The sequence below is a fragment of the Oncorhynchus gorbuscha genome, linkage group LG06, assembly GCF_021184085.1.
Source record: "Oncorhynchus gorbuscha isolate QuinsamMale2020 ecotype Even-year linkage group LG06, OgorEven_v1.0, whole genome shotgun sequence".
Taxonomy (NCBI): Eukaryota; Metazoa; Chordata; class Actinopteri; order Salmoniformes; family Salmonidae; genus Oncorhynchus; species Oncorhynchus gorbuscha.
The window spans coordinates 86,371,319-86,392,006 of record NC_060178.1 but is presented as its reverse complement, the minus strand read 5'-3'; the positions used below and the strand labels follow the sequence as shown (position 1 = coordinate 86,392,006).

Below are 20,688 nucleotides of genomic sequence, written 5' to 3'. Positions count from 1 at the left end.
CCAAGTCGTCACATACATTCTCTCCCTGCTCTCCCTTCTCTCACATTCTCTCCCTTTCCCTCCCTGACCACTGATAACATGTTTATATTATTTATATTCTATCAGGATGGAGACTCCAACTCCCTGACCACTGATAACCTGGAGCGTCATGGTCAGCTGGTCCATACCCCTGTGCTGCCAGACGGGGGCGCTCTCCTCTCTGAGGCCAAACTACAGAGCATCATGAGCTTCCTGGATGAGATGGAGAAGTCTGAACAGGAGAGACCTCGATCTGTCACCTCAGGGTCACACAAAGAGGTGAGGGGAGATTCGCTCAATGCCATTGTCCCGACATTGTTAATAAAATAAGGGTTTGCGAGTGCTGGGCTTGCCTTCATTTCTGACCTAGACCAACAACCTCTCAATGCTGATAATGAGGGGTATTTAGTTCTTCCGATGTGACTTTTATTATACACACCTCTCCAATCTAGAGATGTGACTTGAGCATTTAATTTACCCCACCATATAGGGTGAGGTAGATAATGTTTCAGGTTAGATCTTGAGCTGAAAGGGTGATTGCAATCAGGTGTTGCTAAAATAGTTAGATGTTAGTGAGTTGGACGGTGTGTGTTGCAGTGTGTGAGCTCTGTCTCTGTCTGTCTCTAGATGTTGTCAGAAGAGGAGCTTGCGGGAATAGAGCAGGCCTCGGCCACGGCTGCTGAGGTCACTGGCTCCATGATGAGACTGAAGTTGGAGCTGGAGGAGAAGAGGCGCACTGTCAACATGCTGCAGACCGCTCTGGTGAGAACGTGAATAACATTCACTGTATTCCATCACAAGATCCATCTCACAGTCATATGTGATGTTTTCTTTTTCACAGGGGAACAGTTATTAATTAAAGATGTCATAGCTTTACCCCATCTCAATTTGTTGTTACTAAGACAACTTTGGGTGGCCAAATTGCTAGGCCACCTGTTGCCTATCCCTGGTCTATAGTGTTCACATGCTAAGCTGTCCCATCTGTCTCTCTCGCCCATTCTCCACCCTTCTCTCTGTCCCAGACCCAGCAGAGGGAGTTAACAGTGAGGCATGTGAAGGAGACAGAGAAGGAATTGAGCAGGAACTTCACTCTGCAGAAGGAGCAGTATGAAGCCACCATCCAGAGACACCTCACCTTTATAGACCAGGTACACACACACACACGACCCCCTTACTCTTATCCAAAATCCAAGGCTACGCCATCACTCTCTCCTTTGAACTGAAATGTCATTAGCGCCTCTATCTCTCATATGACTCTATTTTTCTCTCTGTTTGTGCAGCTAATAGATGATAAGAAGGCTCTGAGTGAGCGTTGTGAGGGAGTGGTGGGAGAGCTCAAACTAGTGGATCAGAAATACACTAAGAAGATCGGCCAGATGCAGGAGCAGCATGAACTGGTAAGTGGTGACACACACACTTCTTACAGTACTGACATCTGCCATCCTCTGTCCTGGCCACTAGGATGCAGACTTGAGCCATCCACCACTATGACTTAGAGGAGGCAGAGGAGATCAGTATTTGTGTTTTATCTATGTTTGTGGTTTAACAGTCTCTTCTGCTGCTAGCGACTTCTCTGCTTATGCCTTGTCGCCTTGCCATTATGTGTTTGCCTGCTTTGCTTGCTTCTGCTATTGTTGCTTTTTAATCACTCTGTTTTTTTCTCTTTCCTCCTCCTTTCCTCCTGTCCTGTCTGTTTCTCATTTTCCTCTGGCTCTAGGTGTGGCAAATTCTGGGTCCCTTGTGCGAGGTAACCTTTTTCCCTAACCCACTCATCACTCCAGTCTTGCTCTTCTTTCTTTCATTTTGTTCATTTGTCCTTTCTTCTGTGAGGACTCTATTTACTCTATATATGCATGTGAGTTTATTCCGGTACAGTCTGCCTCTGTCTGTCTGTAGACTTGGTGTTGTAACAGTTTTTAAACCCCTGTCCTAGGCAGCTGACTAACCTTACACCATGTGTTCTCTCAGCCCTTGTCTGTCTGTCTTCACCCATTAAAACACTTAAACCCTATTCTTTCATACCATTTCACTCATGTGGAATGTAGCCTCACAAACCATTTCTGTTTGCATATCAATACCAATGATGTATATAAACATTTTAATATGAATATATGTATGTCTATGATCACTACACTCATCTATTCTTGGTCACATGGGATGTAGCCTATCTTTTGTCTACAGAAATTTCCCTTGATGTTTCTTTGAGGCACCTTTTGTCATGGAAGATGTGACAGACATGGTGTCGCTACAGTGTCCCTCCCAGTCACTGTAGTAACTTCTTTCCAAAGGAAGATTGACCTTTTGACATTCAACCCTAACCTCTAACCTGCCCCTCTTCATCCTCAGGAGATCAAGAAGCTGAAAGAGTTGATGAGTGCCACAGAGAAGGTCCGCAGGGAGAAGTGGATCGACGAGAAGACCAAGAAGATAAAAGAGATCACTGTGAAAGGTGAGATGAGGGCCTCATTTGAAGCTGCCTCGAAGGCAGGATCTAGGATCTGCTTACTCTACGCTAACCTCCACTAAATCCTATTAGGGAGAAAAAAGTTCAGTGTCTAGGGTCAACTTAATTTCACTTCTGAGAAGTACATGCATAGAGCTCAAATGTTTATCTCTTCACAATTACAATAATTACTTTGTTTGCAGTGTAACAATTCTGCTGTGATTTATTTCTGTGTTAACCGATGTTTCTCTTTCTCTCCTCTCTCTTGTACTTTTCGTTCTTGTTCTTCCTCTTCGCTTTGTGCCAGGTCTGGAGCCAGAGATCCAGAAGCTGATCTGTAAACACAAGCAAGAGCTGAAAAAGCTGCGGGTCCTTCATGAGGCTGAGCTGCTGCAGGCAGACGAGAGGGCAGCCCAACGCTATGTTGGCCAGACTGAAGAGCTACGACAACAGCTGGAGAGAGACCGGGACGAGCAGTGTCAGAGAGAGAGGGAACTGGCCAAGCAGAGGTTTGTATGCACACCATATATTGACGCACGTGAGCTCACACACATTCACACTACTATAACACTGGCAGTGTAAAGGCAAGACATGAAACTCCAAATAATGGACAGGAAGTAGGTTTCTAAGTAATGTATCACCAAACCTCCCATGTAGATACTTAACCAATGTGGTTGTCTTTCAGAAGCTGAATTCATTAGAGTACGTGTGGTGGAGAGATGCCTTTCTTTGTGAGCGCCCGCATGTGCATGCTGCCCGTGTGTGAGCGCGTTGTACAGATGGCCTTATTTCCACCAGTCTGTTCTTTCCCACATGTCCTAGTGTCATTTTGTGGAGCTGCTGTGTGGTGTGGTCACACTGCCTGCTCTGTAGTGATAAGAGTGAAGGACTGGATAACAATGAAAGCGCCAGGAAGGCCGTGCTTGCGTCCTAAATGGCACTCTATATAGTGCACTCCTTCTGACCTAATCAAAAGTAGTGTGGAATAGGGAATAGCCATTTGGGATGTAGGCCAGTGACTGACCCCATTTTCAAATCAGGAAACCCCACAAACCTAACCATTAGAAAACAACTTAAATTCGATTTAAATAAGCCTTGGGTAGAAAATTACCAACAAAATTTGACACGATCATTGACCTTCATACAAAAATTCCTCACTTCGTAGACAGATTCGTCACTTCCTCCCGCTTTACCGTTTCCTCTCTGCCGCCATTCCACCCATTATAACATCATTGACCTGAATGGGGACACCCGTTTTAATCATTATTTCTATTGCTGTCAGGAGCAGAGGTGAAATGTGTATTTTAATGGTTATTACGTTGACTGGTCATTTGGCTGGTCAATTACCGCCATCCAAAATTCCATGACCGTCACAACCCAATTGGAGCGTATCATTGGTTAAAGTTCCCCTCCAGAGGATGTTGCTGCCACTATTTTGACCTAATTCCTGTCCTAGTGCGGAAATGCTTGTTTAGTTCCACCTGCCAAACTATTATGTATGGCTCCTTAAAAATATTGATTAATATGACAAGTGCGCAGCCCACACTTTTTCTTGCACAGCGCACACTCCGCAATTTGTAAACAAACCAAACGCCAAGGTCAGGGTAGCTTAGCTAATCGCTATGGAGCACAGCACATTTAATGGTAGCTAGGACAAATCAAAGGACAATCCACTCTGCCGCCATCTTTTTGCAAAGGAATTGAATGATCAAAGATTAATACAGAATTTACTGGAGTTTTACCGGCGACGCTAGATGCTAGCTAACCTATTCCCTTGACCAATAAAGCTAGCTAGCCAGGTAGCAAGCTACCGGTAGGTAACTTAACAACTCTGAATAATTGGTTCCAAAGTTGTTTCAAGCGCAAAAGTACCTTTAACTATGCTAGCTACCATTCAACTGTTTCTCTGATAAACTAATTATCTGAAAACGGTGCAGTTGCGTTAGTACTGGTAAAGGAGTGATTTAATCACTGAGCTATATATGAACTTTGCTACTTCATATGGGTTAGCTTCACCGTACAGTTACCTATACTATAGCTAGCTAGCTTGTTAGTGTCCCATAGGACTACACTTGCTGCTACTGTAGCACTGCAGTGTTGCACCTGTGTTGACATTTCACCTATCCATGTCTTCATCCACTTTTGATGTCACTAGCTAGCTATCCAGGTAATGTTAGCTAGGTGATGCTAGCCATAAAGATAGCTCCTAATAAGTTGTTTGGATAATGTGTGCCTTGCCAGGCTGCTTACTATAGCCAAATGATTGACAGTAGCTCATAAGAATAATAATAATATTAGCTTTTTTCTTATTCACCGTTTTACCGCCAGGCTATCCACCATCTCGATCTAAGTGCATTAGACAGAAGTAATCCGTAGCACCAGGTTGTAAACAGGAATTTGTCTACATACCTACATGTTTTGTAAGTGGTTACAAATGATTTAAAACCAGCCCTCGCAAGACACGTATAGTCAGATCAAAATGTATGTCATTTTATCAGAAGCAGAAAACAAAATGTATTTCCCCATCAAGCCCAAATATATCATACTTCGACTAAAATGAGCCAGCGACTGATGTGGTGTACTCAGTGCCATCGGAAGAATCCCGGAACATATTCCAGTCTGTGCTTAAATATCACATTGAATATGACATTTACATAAGTATTCAGACCCTTTACTCAATAATTGCACCTTTGGCAGCAATTATAGCATTGAGTCTTCTTGGGTATGATGCTACAAGCTTGGCACACCTGTATTTTGGGAGTTTCTCGCATTCTTGTCTGCAGATCCTCTCAAGCTCTGTCAGGTTGGATGGGGAGTGCGTCTGCACAGCTATTTTCAGGTCTCTCCAGAGATGTACGATCGTGTTCAAATCCGGGCTCTGGCTGGGCTACTCAAGGACATTCAGACACTTGTACCGAAGCCACTCCTGCGTTGTCTTGGCTGTGTGCTTAGGGTTGTTGTCCTGTTGGAAGGTGAACCTTTGCCCCAGTCTGAGGTCCTGAGTGCTCTGGAGCAGGTTTTCATGAAGGATCTTTGCTCTGTTCCTCTTTCCCTCGATCCTGACTAGTCTCCCAGTCTCTCCCACTGAAAAACATCCCCACAGCATGATGCTGCCACCACCATGCTTCAGCGTAGGGATGGTGCCAGGTATCCTCCAGACGTGACGCTTGGCATTCAGGCCAAAGAGTTACATCTTGGTTTCATCAGACCAGAGAATATTGTTTCTCATGGTCAGAGTCATCTCTTTAGGTGCTGTTTGGCAAACTCCAAGTGGGCTGTCATGTGCCTTTTACTGAGGAGTGGCTTCCATCTGGTCACTCTACCATAAAGGCCCTATTTGAGTAGTGCTGCAGAGATGGTTGTCCTTGAAGGTTCTCCCATCTCCACAGAGGAACTCCGGAGCTCTGTCAGAGTGACCATCGGGTTCTTGGTCACATCCCTGACCAATGCCCTTCTCCCCGATTTCTCAGTTTGTCTGGACGGTCAGCTCTAGGAAGACTCTTGGTGGATCCAAACTTCTTCCATTTAAGAATGAAGGCTACTGTGTTCTTGGGGACCTTCAATGCTGTAGAAATGTTGTTACCCTTCCCCAGATCTGTGCCTCGACACAATCCTATCTCATAGCTTATGGCTTGGTTTTTGCTCTGACATGTACTGTCAACTGTGGGACCTTATATAGACAGATGTGTGCCTTTTCCAAATCATGTCCAAATAATTGAATTTACCACAGGTGAACTCCAATCAAGTTGTAGAAACATCTCAGGGATGATCAATGGGAACAGGATGCACCTGAGCTCTATTTCGAGTCTCAAAGCAAAGGGTTTGAATAAGTACCACACCCGTTCTGTTCTGCCAGTCACATTCTGTTAAATGTCCTCAATGCACTCAAACTGGACAGTTTTTTTTTGTTGTTCTCTTCTATTTCGTGGTATCCAATTGTTAGTAGTTACTGTCTTGCCTCATCGTTACAACTCCCGTACGGGTTTCGGGAGAGACAAAGGTCGAGAGCCATGCGTCCTCCGAAACACAACCCAACCAAGCCACACTGCTTCTTAACACAGCACGCATCCAACCCGGAAGCCACCAATGTGTCAGAGGAAACACTGTACACCTGGCGACCTGGTCAGTGTGCACTGCCACCGGCCCGCCACAGGAGTCGCCAGTGCGCGATGAGACAAGGATATCCCTACAGGCCAAACCCTCCCTAACCCGGACGATGCTCGGCCAATTGTGCGTCGCCCCATGGACCTCCCGGTCATGGCCGGCTGAGACAGAGCCTGGGCTCGAACCCAGAGTCTCTGGTGGCACAGCTAGCACTGCGCCACACGGGAGGCCCCCAAACTGGACAGTTTCATTCAAAGACTCTGACACTTTTACAGACAGTTGTGGCTGCTTCGCGTGATGTATTGTTGTCTCTACCTTCGTGCCTTTGTGCTGTTGTCTGTGCCCATAATGTTTGTACCATGTTTTGTGCTGCTGCCATGTGGTGGTGCCACCATGCTATGTTGCCATGTGTTGCTGCCATGCTATGTTGTCTTAGGTCTCTCTTTTATGTCTGTGTTGTGGTGTCTCTCTTGGCATGATCTCTGTGTTGTTGTCCTATATATATATATTTTTTTTATCCTAGCTCCCGTCCCCGCATTAGGCCTTTTGCCATTTGGTAGGCCGTCATTGTAAATAAGAACTTGTTCGAAACTCAGACATGTTTCGGCTACATGGCCTTCATCAGGGGGGTCCCTTTTGAAGGCCATTTAGCCGAAACGCGTCAGAGTTTTTGAACTTTGTTTCCATTGAACATGCCATACAAATATAGGCATTTTAATTAATTATATGAAGTGCCTTGGCCCTCCTTTCTTTTTGATGGCAAATTTCCCCCTTTTACCAATCTTCCAAACTCTACTATTGTGTACCTCAGCAGCGCTTCAATTCCTCATCTATTTTTTTCTACAAGAATTTGTTCTTAACTGATGTAGTGGTCCTTCTGTAGCTCAGTTGGTAGAGCATGGCGCTTGTAACGCCAGGGTAGTGGGTTCGATTCCCGGGACCACCCATACGTAGAATGTATACACACATGACTGTAAGTCGCTTTGGATAAAAGCGTCTGCTAAATGGCATATATTATTATATATTATAAATAAAATTAAAAGGCAAGGAGTCTGAATACTTTCCAAATGCGCTGTATGTGTATTCCTGTCAGTTTTGAGAAGCAGAGGGTTAGGGTTAGAGATGTATTTGTATGTTTATTGGACAGAGAGATAGTGGTGATAGGATGTAGAGTGTGCTGTATTGGAGTACTAGCAGTGGGATGGATTCTAACCCATGCTGTAGCTGTATAGTGCACCGGAGGCAGCAGCCTAGACCGCTAGAGTAGACCACCCTAGGCCACAGGGTTACAGATGTTTTGTGTGTGTTCCCGGCCAGGTTTGAGAAGCAGCTAGCGGAGGAGGAGATGTCTTTACAGCAGCAGAGGAGGAGACTCTACAAGGAGGTGTCTGAGGAGAAGGAGAGACTCAACCAGCTGGCCGCCAGGTGATGTCAAATGTCATATAGATAAGATAGAGGCTGACACCCAATGTTGTCATCTCTATATGTCTAGACCTAACACTTTGGTCGCTGGGGACACTGGTGTGTACAATTAGACTGGTGACATGGCCTAGATTTGACTTTACTGTACAGCATCTAGTACATTAGAATCATACAGTACTTAGGCTAATCATACAATACTTATCATATGATGATTGTGTGTAGTAATGTAATCTCAAATATCCAGATCTTAAATCTTGCGTAATTCCGCCAAATGCTCGATTTAGGTTTTGGGGCAGATTTATGAGAAACGATACTACCGAAGTCTCCACCGCCCCCTAAATGGAAAGTATGGGACAAACTCAAAAGATGGGAACACCTACTAAATTGTGATTTGTCCAAATGATCAGTGACAAACATCTGCGTACCGAGACAGAGTTCCTCGTTAGTGGTCACATGCCGCATTCTGTTGACAGACGCTACGATACCATCCTATGTTATCTGTCCACGAGAGATTGCTAGTAATGTAATGCCTACTATTTGATGTGTGCAAGTCAAGTATCAGTGGAGCATCTCTAAAGTTAATGTCCTCTATCACTGCCCTGCAGGCAGCGTGCTGAGCTGGAGGACCTGAGGAAGCAACTGGAGGATAACAGCTCCCTGGCAGGGAGAGCTCTGAGAGAAGAGCTGGAGAAGAGCAGGGAGGAGCAGGAGAGGAGGCACCAGGTAATGGACAGTACCTGTCCCTACCACAATAATAATATAAATTATTATACAACAGGTGGTTTGTAATTCCCATTGTTCACGCCTATCCTGCCCATTTATATACTAGACAACATACACAGAGCCAGTACAGTGATAAAAAGTGCTGTTGTTACCTAGCAATGCACTACTACAACTACTACTATTTTTACAGATCCACTGCCCAGCCATGCAATTTATAAACTTGATCTCGACTGTAAAAAGCATCTAGACATTATTTCCGACATTTGCTACATTGTTGGAATATAGAATTTCGATCTCTACTGTGTCCTATAGTAATGAGCGAGTTGGGACAAGACAGACAGGCAGCTTTTCTCAGCCAGTCGAAATCACGACTTTTATAGATCTACTGTATGCATACAATACCAGTCAAAAGTTTGGACACACCTACTCATTCAAAGGTTTTTCTTTATTTTTTACTATTTTCTACATTGTAGAAGAATAGTGAAGACATCAACAGGATCAAATAACACTTATGGAATCATGTAGTAAGCAAAAAAGTGTTAAACAAAACAAAATATATTTGAGTTTCTTCAAAGTAGCTACCCTTTGCCTTAATGACAGCTTTGCAAACTCTTGGTATTATCTCAACCAGCTTAATCTGGAATGCTTTTCCGACAGTCTTGAAGGAGTTCCCACATTCTGAGCAATTGTTGGCTGCTTTTCCTTCACTCTGCAGTCCAACTCATCCCAAACTCTCTCAATTAGGTTGAGGTCAGGTGATTGTGGACACCTGATCATCTGATGCAGCACTCCATCACTCTCCTTGTTGGTCAAATAGCCCTTACACAGCCTGGAGGAGTGTTGGGTCATTGTCCTGTTGAAAAACAAATGATAGTCCCACTAAGCGCAAACCAGATGCCGTATCGCTGCAGAATGCTGTGGTAGCCATGCTGGTTAAGTGTGCCTTGAATTTTAAATAAATCACAGTGTCACCAGCAAAGCACCATCACATCTCCTCCTCCATGCTTCACGGTGGGAACCACACATGCGGAGATCACCTACTAATTCGACCATGAAGGCCTGATTCACGCAGTCTCCTCTGAACAGTTCATGTTGAGATGTCTGTTACTTGAACTCTGAAGCATTTGTTTGGGCTGCAATTTCTGAGCCTGGTAACTCTCAAATTAACTTATGCTCTGCAGCAGAGGTAACTCTGGGTCTTCCTTTTTCCATGAGAGCCAGTTTCATCATAGCGCTTGATGGTTTTTGCGATTGCACTTTAAGAAATTTCTCCATAGCAACCATTTTTGTTTGCCATATAGTAACCTGCAAAGTTCTGGAACTATTAACCAGTGCTTGGTTTTGTTTTGCTTTACATGCAATTGGCACTAATGACCAGAGAACGCCTAAAATTCCATTTGACAACCAGTGTTGGTGAATGTAGCGTCACGTTTTGTTGAAACATTTATGGTTTGGGAAAGAATCTTGCTTTTTAACATTACATTACATTTAAGTCATTTAGCAGACGCTCTTATCCAGAGCGACTTTTAATACTTGTAACCCGTTGTATAAAATCATTGACCACGTCACAGCCATGATACAAATTTCAAAACACATGGCCTCTTGTATTTTTGCTGAAATTATGCCATTTAGCAGATGCTTTTATCCAAAACGATTTATAGCCGTGCAGTGCATGTTTTTTTCTTTGTACAGCTGGTCAGTGGGAATCAAACCAACAATCTTGGCTTTGCAAGCGCCATGCTTTTCCAACTGAGCTACAAAAGACCATAGAGACTGGCCTACATACACTCTGACTGGCTAACACTGGTTGTGTTTTGTTGTCTAGTCTGGTAGTAACTTTGCTCCTTGTCTGTCTAGGTGGAGTTAAAGGCCCTCAGAGAACGCCTGGAGATCGAGAAACAGACCTGGGAGGAGAACTACATGAAGAAGGAGGTGTGTGTGCATGCATGAACACTTTGTCCATGTCTGTGTGTTTGTCCCCTCTCCCTCCCTGCTTGCTTGTTAAGCACTCTAGCTAAATGCACTCCCTCTCTCCTAGCACTGCTATGGTGCAGTGTGACAGACCACTACACACTCAGCAATACATTGGCCAACTTGGCCACTGTCCTAACAGCCCACGCTGTCAAACCCAGGTTATGTCCATAATAGGGCTGTGGCGGTCATGAAATTTTGGCAGCCGGTGATTGTCAAACAAATAACTGCCGGTCTAATGGTAATTGGCCATTAATGAACATAAACACATTTAGCATCTCCTGGCTTACTTGCATAGCCTACAAACTACTGATGCAGACATCTACGTTTTTGTCTTAACCCATCACAATAAATCCATTATTTATTTTAGACATGTCTAAAGAATGAAGAAAATGTAGTCTGTTTCAGAAGTACACAATAGCATACTCTGAGTTATCCTTCTGTTAGGCCCTGATCTGGCTATGCCATACACTAGTTCATAGCAGACAAGATTTGCTTAGAATTCCATGGCAATATGTTATAGTGTGAACAATACAATTGAACATAGCTGAATAAAATAGAAAGGATATTTTCTCCAAACAATTTGAGGGAGTGAGCACATGCGGCTATCCTGTGTTTAGCAGCTAACAAAGGAACAGGTACTCCTATATGCTTAATTTACCGTTTATAATGATACAAAAATGTGATACAAAAGTTGGGCTATACGTTTACATTTTTTATACTTTCTAAGGCTGCATGATGCCACTCTTAATGATTTGAAAAAAGTTTCGTGAAAGGCATGAGCTCTGTTTTTTTTTTTTCACAGGCTATACGCACTTCATCAGTCACTCATTCACAATTTTACAAGCACTTGATAATGCCTTATATTTGCCATGGTAAATTCATCCTTCACAAGTGATAGGCTTATATTGTCGCCCATCAGACTATTCTTGATTTTGTCTTGTCTTTGCATGGACTAAATAATATATGTGTGAAATTAGTTTTGATTTTGAATGGACCATTATGATACACCTGTACGAAACGGGAGGAAAAAATACATGTAATCTATGCACTTAAATAGCAACTGGAGAATGCTTTTCCCGTGGTTCATTTTCATGCCATCCTATTTTCAAGAGAAGCAATGTGCTTAACATTAGGAACGTTGAGAAATAAATATAGTAGGCCTAGCCTATAGAAAGCTGATGGAATCCTGTTCTTTTTAATAGAGATAATCACTCTGTTTTCTGACGCAATTGCATAGCCTATAGAAATGTTGCGCAACATAAGCTCATGGGCTCTCATGAAGGATTTGATTAGATTTTCAACACATTTGCATTGATATCAGAGTGATTGGAGGGACAATACAGTGCTGAGTACCAGGCAGTTAGCAAGTTTAGTAGGCATCTAATGACCAGTAGCAGCATCAGAGTTTGGAGCCTAATTACCATGACTAAACGGTCACGTTTCTGCTGCTTCCCTCACTCGGATTGGGCCAGGTCTGGATCTGACCAGGTCTATATGCAACGGGTCTAGTTGTCTTCGGGTCTGTTCATAGCGTGTCTCTGTATTTAAAACATGTATTTCTGCTAATCTGGTCCTTTCAAGAAGGCCTCTAGCAACCACCCTCACACACAGGTTTTTTCCATGGGCCTTTTTAAAGGGGGGTTTTTCATTGTGTTTGGGAGTTGGTAGTTCTCTGAGCAATCTGAAACCACCACCTTACCATCTGCCCCCACCCACTTCCTCTTTCCCCTCTTAAATGTCATGTGAATACTAAGACCCACAGGGCAAAGGCCATATGGAGACGGGCAGGAAGGAAGGGCGAGGTTCACAGCAGCAGTCACAAAGTCATAACAATCCCAGTTTCACAATGACCTGCACATGCACTGTTGCTGTTGTGCCAGTGGTTTGTCTGTATTCTGGCATAGGGGTTTACCGTGTGTCGTGTGTGTGTGTGTGTGTGTGCGCATGCGCGCAGGAAGCATGGTTGTTGAGTCGGGAGCGCGAGCTGAAGGAGGAAGTACGTCGGGGGCGGGACAAAGAGATCGAGCTGGCCATTCAGAGGCTGGAGGAGGAGACGAGCGGGGCCCGCGACGAATGTGACCGGGCCGCTGACAATCGGTTAGTCATCTCACCATTAAATGTGACGTTTCCGTGTGTGTCCATGTCTGTGTGTTTGCAAGTGCTGCAAGGATTATGTGTATAAATATGCATATGCATGAACATACTACATGCTAAGCATGTCTACATGTTGATATTTTTATTTTATTTTATATTTAACCTTTATTTAACTAGGCAAGTCAGTTAAGAACAAATTCTTATTTACAATGATGGCCTACCCAGGCCAAACCCTAACCCAGACGACCCTGGGCCAATTATGCACCACCCTATGGGACTCCCAATCACGGCCGGTTGTGATACAGCCTGAAATCGAACCAGGGTCTGTAGTGACACCTCTAGCGCTGAGATGCTGTATCTTAGATCGCTGCGCCACTCGGGAGTCCTGATATACAGTGTTGATAGACTGTCTAGATGCTGATCTTGGGTCAGATTTGCAATTCCCCTACTAATGGTTAAGGTTAGGATTGTCGGAGGGAAAGCTGATCCTAGATCTGTACCTAGGGGAAACTTCACCTTGGAGCTTGATATACTGTTTCTGACTATCTGTGTCTCTTTCAGTGTGAAGCGTGTGCGGGAGAAATACGAGGCGGAGCTGAAAGAGTTGGAGCGCTCTGAGAGGTCTGCCTTGGAAAAGCAGCAGGAGATGAAGAAGAGACAGAGTGAGATGGAGGGAGAGCTGATCACACTACAGGGCCATCTCAGACAGAGAGAGCAGGAGATTGAAGACATCACACAGGTACAGACACCAGCAGACCTTGTTCCAATAGTTTGAAAACTCAGCCGTCCTTCCTTCCTCCTCTCCTTGGTTGGCCCTTTTTTATGCCGAAAGCTTGTTGGTGCATATGGCTGGGTAAATACATGTTGGTGCATATGGCTGGGTAAATACATGTTGGTGCATATGGCTGGGTAAATACATGTTGGTGCATATGGCTGGGTAAATACATGTTGGTGCCTATGGCTGGGTAAATACATGTTGGTGCCTATGGCTGGGTAAATACATGTTGGTGCCTATGGCTGGGTAAATACATGTTGGTGCCTATGGCTGGGTAAATACATGTTGGTGCATATGGCTGGGTAAATACATGTTGGTGCATATGGCTGGGTAAATACATGTTGGTGCATATGGCTGGGTAAATACATGTTGGTGCATATGGCTGGGTAAATACATGTTGGTGCATATGGCTGGGTAAATACATGTTGGTGCATATGGCTGGGTAAATACATGTTGGTGCATATGGCTGGGTAAATACATGTTGGTGCATATGGCTGGGTAAATACATGTTGGTGCATATGGCTGGGTAAAAACATGTTGGTGCATATGGCTGGGTAAATACATGTTGGTGCCTATGGCTGGGTAAATACATGTTGGTCCAAACCTGTAGGGTGACATACAGCGGGGCAAAAAAGTACTAAGTCAGCCACCAATTGTGCAAGTTCTCCCACTTAAAAAGATGAGAGAGGCCTGTAATTTTCATCATAGGTACACTTCAACTATGACAGACAAAATGAGAGAAAAAAAATCCAGACAATCGCATTGTAGGATTTTTATGAATTTATTTGCAAATTATGGTGGAAAATAAGTATTTGGTCAATAACAAAAGTTTCTCAATACTTTGTTATATACCCTTTGTTGGCAATGACAGAGGTCAAACGTTTTCTGTAAGTCTTCACACACTGTTGCTGGTATTTTTGCCCATTCCTCCATGCAGATCTCCTCTAGAGCAGTGATGTTTTGGGGCTGACGCTGGCCAACACGGACTTTCAACTACCTCCAAAGATTTTCTATGGGGTTGAGATCTGGAGACTGGCTAGGCCACTCCAGGACCTTGAAATGCTTCTTACGAAGCCACTCCTTCGTTGCCCGGGCGGTGTGTTTGGGATCATTGTCATACTGAAAGACCCAGCCACGTTTAATCTTCAATGCCCTTGCTGATGGAAGGATGTTTTCACTCAAAATCTCACGATACATGGCCACATTCATTCTTTCCTTTACATGGATCAGTAAGTCCTGGTCCCTTTGCAGAAAAACAGCCCCAAAGCATGATGTTTCCACCCCCATGCTTCACTGTAGGTATGGTGTTCTTTGGATGCAACTCAGCATTCTTTGTCCTCCAAACACAACGAGTTGAGTTTTTACCAAAAAGTTATATTTTGGTTTCATCTGACCATATGACATTCTCCCTATCTTCTTCTGGATCATCCAAATGCTCTCTAGCAAACTTCAGACGGGCCTGGACATGTACTGGCTTAAGCAGGGGGACACGTCTGGCACTGCAGGATTTGAGTCCCTGGCGACGTAGTGTGTTACTGATGGTAGGCTTTGTTACTTTGGTCCCAGCTCTCTGCAGGTCATTCACTAGGTCCCCCCGTGTGGTTCTGGGATTTTTGCTCACCGTTCTTGTGATCATTTTGACCCCACGGGTTGAGATCTTGTGTGGATCCCCAGATTGAGGGAGATTATCAGTGGTCTTGTATGTCTTCCATTTCCTAATAATTGCTCCCACAGTTGATTTCCTCAAACCAAGCTGCTTACCTATTGCAAATTCAGTCTTCCCAGCCTGGTGCAGGTCTACAATTTTGTTTCTGGTGTCCTTTGACAGCTCTTTGGTCTTGGCCATAGTGGAGTTTGGAGTGTGGCTGTTTGAGGTTGTGGACAGGTGTCTTTTATACTGATAACAAGTTCAAACAGGTGCCATTAATACAGGTAACGAGTGGAGGACAGAGGAGCCTCTTAAAGAAGAAGTTACAGGTCTGTGAGAGCCAGAAATCTTGCTTGTTTGTAGGTGACCAAATACTTATTTTCCACCATAATTTGCAAATGAATTCATTAAAAATCCTACAATGTGATTTTCTGGATTTCCTTTTCCTCATTTTGTCTGTCATAGTTGAAGTGTACCTATGATGAAAATTACAGGCCTCGCTCATCTTTTTAAGTCTGAGAACTTGCACAATTGGTGGCTGACTAAATACTTTTTTGCCCCACTGTATCTAGGTAAATGATGCCCATGTAAATGATTTCTCACCCCTGACCCTCTATCCTGTATCCCTCTCCCCTGTCTCTCTCCACTCTTTCTCTCTCCTCTCCAGATCCGTGACAAGCTGTCTGGGGAGCGTCGCAGCCTGGCAGAGGTTATCAGGCAGGAGTTTGCTGAAAGACTCATTGTGACGGAGGATGAGAACAGAAGGATGAAGACCGAGACATCAGAGGTCAGGGCCAGGCTGAGGCTGGAGGTGGAGAGGGTCACCAGGGAGAAGGAGGAGGAGCTGGCAGAGGTCCACCAACGGTAAGGATGGAGGGAGGGGAAGAAAAGAGAGGGAGAGGAGGTTGTGTGACAGGGTATTATAGCCAGTTCTCACTTGGGATAGACCTCTATGGGACTAACTGTGGGAATGTCAATTTAATCACCAGTGTTTAGACTGTTCTAGAATAGCTGGGCTCAGACTGTTGTCTATATATTACCTGTATAATGGGACAGTGATTGTTGGTAGTGTAGGATGTAAATTAAAATTACATTTGAAATAACAGCGAAAGGAGAAAGTAATCTCAATGCCAAATAAATGTTATTTTTCCTTTTCTTTGTCACATTTTCTTATTATGGCAGGGTGAAGTCAGCCATCTTGAAAAAGGAAGAGACTGTGGCTAGCCTTAGGAAGCAGCATGAGGTGAGTCCTAGTCTGGGTCCCAAGGATCACCCTGTTCCCTTTACAGTGCACTACTTTTGACCAGAGCCAATAGGGCTCCGGTCAAAAGTAGTGCACAATATAGGGATTAACTCACCATTTGGGACGTAGAGAGACAGTGTGTTTCTGAGAGGGGTTTTACACTAAGTAAACATTGGAGAGGATAGAAAGGAACTGAGTTGGAACGTGAGAGATGATTGATAGCTGTGTTAAACCCCGCTGTTCTACTCTCATAGGCTGCTCTGAAGAGGGCAGACCACCTGGAGGCCCTATTGGAACAGCAGAGGAAGCAGCTGCTCGAGAAGTGACTGACAGGGGGGCAGGACTTGAACATCACCATCTCCACCTCCTCTGCCTTTCTCTTCCCCTCATCACTCCTTCATCTGTTCTGTCACTTGGGGCCCCACTTTTCCCTCAGTTTTTTCTTTGGTCTGGTGGATGTGTTTCTGATGGACTAGAGTGGGAGAAACAGAGAACTTGAGCCTGCCTGACTGTATCTCTGCAGACTTCTTGATAAAGACCCAGATATTAGAGACCGAGCCTGGCCTCTCCCAAGCAGGCCGAATACGGTCAGGGAAACGGGCTGGAGAGGATACAGTCTGCTGTTTTAAGAGCCTCTCACGCTGGAGGAGCCACAGACGAGGGGTGCTGTGATCTTTAACTGCCCAGTGGACTCCTGGAAGGACTGAACCATACTCTACCTATAAGCCTTATAGACTAGGGGGCAGTGATTGTTTACAGTACAGAGGCTCAAACAGTAAAGCAGTGAATGAACAGAACCATTCTGTCCCCGTAGGGGCCATGAACCGGGAGGTCTGTGATCTTTAACTGCCCAGTGAACTCCTGGATGGACTGAACCATTCTCTGGAACCACCTTTGGAATTTTGATGAATTGTGAACCCCCCCCTAAAATCTGAAGGAGTGGGAGAGCTCATTCCCCACAGAGCAGAGACTAGGTTGCTGCCACAGAGAAGAGAACTGTTCCAGATGTTCTAAGCCAGCCCAGGCCTGCTCTGTGACAGTGTGAAGTTTCCCAGCAGGCAGAGAGAGGTGGAGGGGGTTAGGTGGTCTTTCTGAGAAGGAGGGAAGGGAATCAGCACCACCCTCTTCCCCTGCTGAGGTCCTGCAGTTAGTTATTCAGACATGTCAGTACAGAGTGCTGTTGAATGAAGCTGGGGCTCGAGGTTGCTCGGCATTGCCCTTTGTGTACGAGTTACAGATGTCTTTTGTCCCGGTGCCCCTCTGGGCTAGTGCCAATTACAGGATCTGCTGCCTTGGCTTGGTGCAACCCCCCCTTCCCACACACTCACAATCACACCCTTTGCCCCTGGCAGTCACAAGCCTAGTTTAGCTCTGACAGGCAGATTTGTTATGAATGTCTTCATCCAAGTCAAATCTAACAATGAGTCTAGAAATAATACTAACCTTGGTGTTGCCAAGTTGTATAGTGTGCTAGAATGTCAATAGAAGGAAAGAGTGAGGGATCGTGTGGGAGTAACTGTGGGATGCAGAAAGAATAGACAGATATGAGACAGTGAGTAATGATGCTCTGATAGTGTATTTCATCTTATTGAGAGTCATGGTTGCGGTATGGTGTGGGTTTTGAAAGTGAGACAGAACGAGAGAGCAGGAGAGGGCGATGAAGGAATGTGCATAGGAAGTGTTTATAGGATTAGGAAAGCTGAGACTGGGACTGACTGGGGTATGGGGGGCACAACACAAGCCTAGTGGTTTCGTGTGAACAGAGACCCAAACCTAAGAGCCCCATGAGCCTGGTGGGTCTGATAGGATGATAGTCTGAGGGCTACACTGTGACAAAAATACATCTAACTCTCACTGAAAGGGTCCAACACTGGGCCCCTCCACTTAACAGAAGTAAAGTAGCCCCTAAACATCCAGGGGAAGGAACTATCAAACTGGTCAATAAGATTTTCAGAAGCCGTCTAGGTACTTCCTAGTTTTGCATGTCTCTCTTTTATCTTGTATGTTGGTTTTATTTATTATATATATATACTTACTTGTGCTTTTTATTTGTTTACCCCTTTTGTATGTCCCACTCAAACTAGAAACTGTTTTTGTTATTAATTTTCAGTCTGAAACAGTGTACTTCTGGGTAACTTCATATCCTGAATGGAAAGAGGTCCGAGGGGGGTTGTGAAGCCTGGAATGCGACCCAAATGGCACTCTAGTCTAAAGTAGTGCACTATATAGGGAATAGGGTGCCATTTGGGATACAATCTTGGTGCTTCAGTGAGAAGCAAACCCACCAGGAAGTATAGTAAGCCTTGTATTTAGGTGAAAAAGAATGTGACAGATGTTATCCTGTGTGGTTCTGCTCAGTCGGCCCTCTTATCTGAATTTATTTCAGATATGTTATTTTTTTTTCATATTTATTTACTATTTTCTTTAAATGTATTTTTCCATCTGATCTGATGCTCTCGTAACTGGCTCCCGGTGTGTTTATCCTTTACATACAAGTGCTATGCACAAAGTGATGGGTTTTTACTGAAGTCTAATTTTCATTTAGTCTCCCATTAACATCAATGCATGACTAAGTTGAAGTTTGAAGTTAATGATTACAATGCAAGCAGCCCTATTCCAAGATGGTGCTTGTGTACCTTTTCGTTCACAGAAACACTACACATCCACGCCCAGTCTGAGCTGTACAGTTAGTGATGCTCCATGGTGCCATTTTATTTAGGATGGTATGTGTTTAGTATGTCAGGTTTTGCTGATGGGAAATGTAGAGGATTTTGTGTCAAACGCCAATGTTACAGCTTCCTTCTAGTTCTCCTTTTTAGCCTTGTCTTCTTGGCTTTTCAGTTGGGGGAGGTCTGACAGTGAAGGCTCAACAATGGAAGCGCTGTCACATACCGTCTCTCGTCATCCTATTGAGTGGAGGCGGGCAACTTCCAAAAATTCCCAAATATTCCCAAACTTCAGACACAAAATTCCACTCTTCTAATCAATATCACAGAAGCATTTAAATGGCAAGGCTTTGAATGGCAGTTGAGTCACCATGTGTTTCTCTCATCTTTAACTTCATTAGTTATTTGTCATTGGCTACATCCTAAATGGCACCCTATTCTCTACTTTTGACCAGTAGTGCACTATATTGGGGATGTACATATTTCTGTAACCATGGTGGATATTACAGGGTTTGCATGTGGAATTGGCTCCCGATTCCAAATATACTGCATTACTTTTGACCAGGGCCCACATTGGACTCAAAACTAGTGCATTACATAGGAAATAGGGTCCCAGGCACAGCCTTGATCCCTACCATTCCTCAGACAGTTGGCACTGCGTCCAGGGTTGTTGGCCTCTTTGCCCAGAAGGGTGGCAGCATGACTGGCATGCCAGTCCCACACGTGCCAATGAGTCCTGCCTTTGTGTGTGTTTCACTTTGGCCTGGGATGACCTCCGTGAAACACACACTCACTCTTACTTGTACCCTTCATGTGTGTTGAATTTGAAATCTGACTTTCTTCACAAACCACTCCAGCTGTCTTTGATTGTATTATTTGTGTTCAGTTTTTGATATATTGTCATTTTAATGTACCCCAACGTGTTCTTACTTGTAGCTCCTGGTCTGAATCTTAACTTGGCTCTACTTTAGTTGTTGTAGTTTAGTTTCATTGTTATTCATGGTGATGGTTTGAAACTGGGGGGGGGGGGCTGTTGACTGATCCTCAGTAAAAAGAGAATAAAGAAGAAAAGCCTATTTGAAAGAGTCCCAGAGTCTCGTCTTTATAGTCGCTGTGGGAAACAAACAATTGCTCTCTTGTTTCGTCTCTCCGAGACGATAACATTTCCTCAACCAATCAAATGCCATTCCGTGACCTTTGGAATTGTGCCGTGTGTTTTGATTAACTGGAATTTCTGTTATTTTTGTGGTGAATAAATCCAATTTACATGCCTAAAATGTTATTCATGATTTACTGTATTGTATGTTTGTTGAGAACCGTCATTAAGGAATTGATTTCTTACACTAGTGTCTGAAGTGGAGAGGTCAAAACGCCTAAGGGTTGTCATTTCCATACATCTGGAAAGATGTCTGTAGCTGACCAGACTGTACTGACCCACTTTCCTTCCACTTCTTTGCCCTCTCACTCCTGACTACTAAAGCAACCGGTGGTGCGTGTCGAAATGCATCTGCTTTCTGTAGGTTTTCTCCTTTCCTTCCAGAGAGGAAGCCATACCTAGAGGATTAGACTAGGACAGCC

The 20,688-nt window shown here is 44.3% G+C and overlaps 1 protein-coding gene across 1 annotated transcript in view; it reads left to right on the top strand.

Moving 5' to 3' along the window:
- Positions 1 to 20,381, top strand: part of cep131 (centrosomal protein 131) — a 57,327-nt gene extending 36,946 nt beyond the window's left edge. The window contains exons 14-28 of the mRNA XM_046354389.1: positions 106 to 297; positions 646 to 780; positions 1,041 to 1,166; positions 1,299 to 1,415; positions 1,736 to 1,765; positions 2,365 to 2,467; positions 2,769 to 2,970; positions 7,883 to 7,990; positions 8,593 to 8,710; positions 10,568 to 10,642; positions 12,639 to 12,781; positions 13,340 to 13,517; positions 15,869 to 16,065; positions 16,384 to 16,444; positions 16,699 to 20,381. Of these exons, the coding sequence (XP_046210345.1) occupies positions 106 to 297; positions 646 to 780; positions 1,041 to 1,166; positions 1,299 to 1,415; positions 1,736 to 1,765; positions 2,365 to 2,467; positions 2,769 to 2,970; positions 7,883 to 7,990; positions 8,593 to 8,710; positions 10,568 to 10,642; positions 12,639 to 12,781; positions 13,340 to 13,517; positions 15,869 to 16,065; positions 16,384 to 16,444; positions 16,699 to 16,770 (1,857 nt within the window). The 3' untranslated portion in view covers positions 16,771 to 20,381. The remainder of the gene's footprint in view (positions 1 to 105; positions 298 to 645; positions 781 to 1,040; positions 1,167 to 1,298; positions 1,416 to 1,735; positions 1,766 to 2,364; positions 2,468 to 2,768; positions 2,971 to 7,882; positions 7,991 to 8,592; positions 8,711 to 10,567; positions 10,643 to 12,638; positions 12,782 to 13,339; positions 13,518 to 15,868; positions 16,066 to 16,383; positions 16,445 to 16,698) is intronic.
- The last annotated feature ends 307 nt before the right edge of the window (positions 20,382 to 20,688 follow it).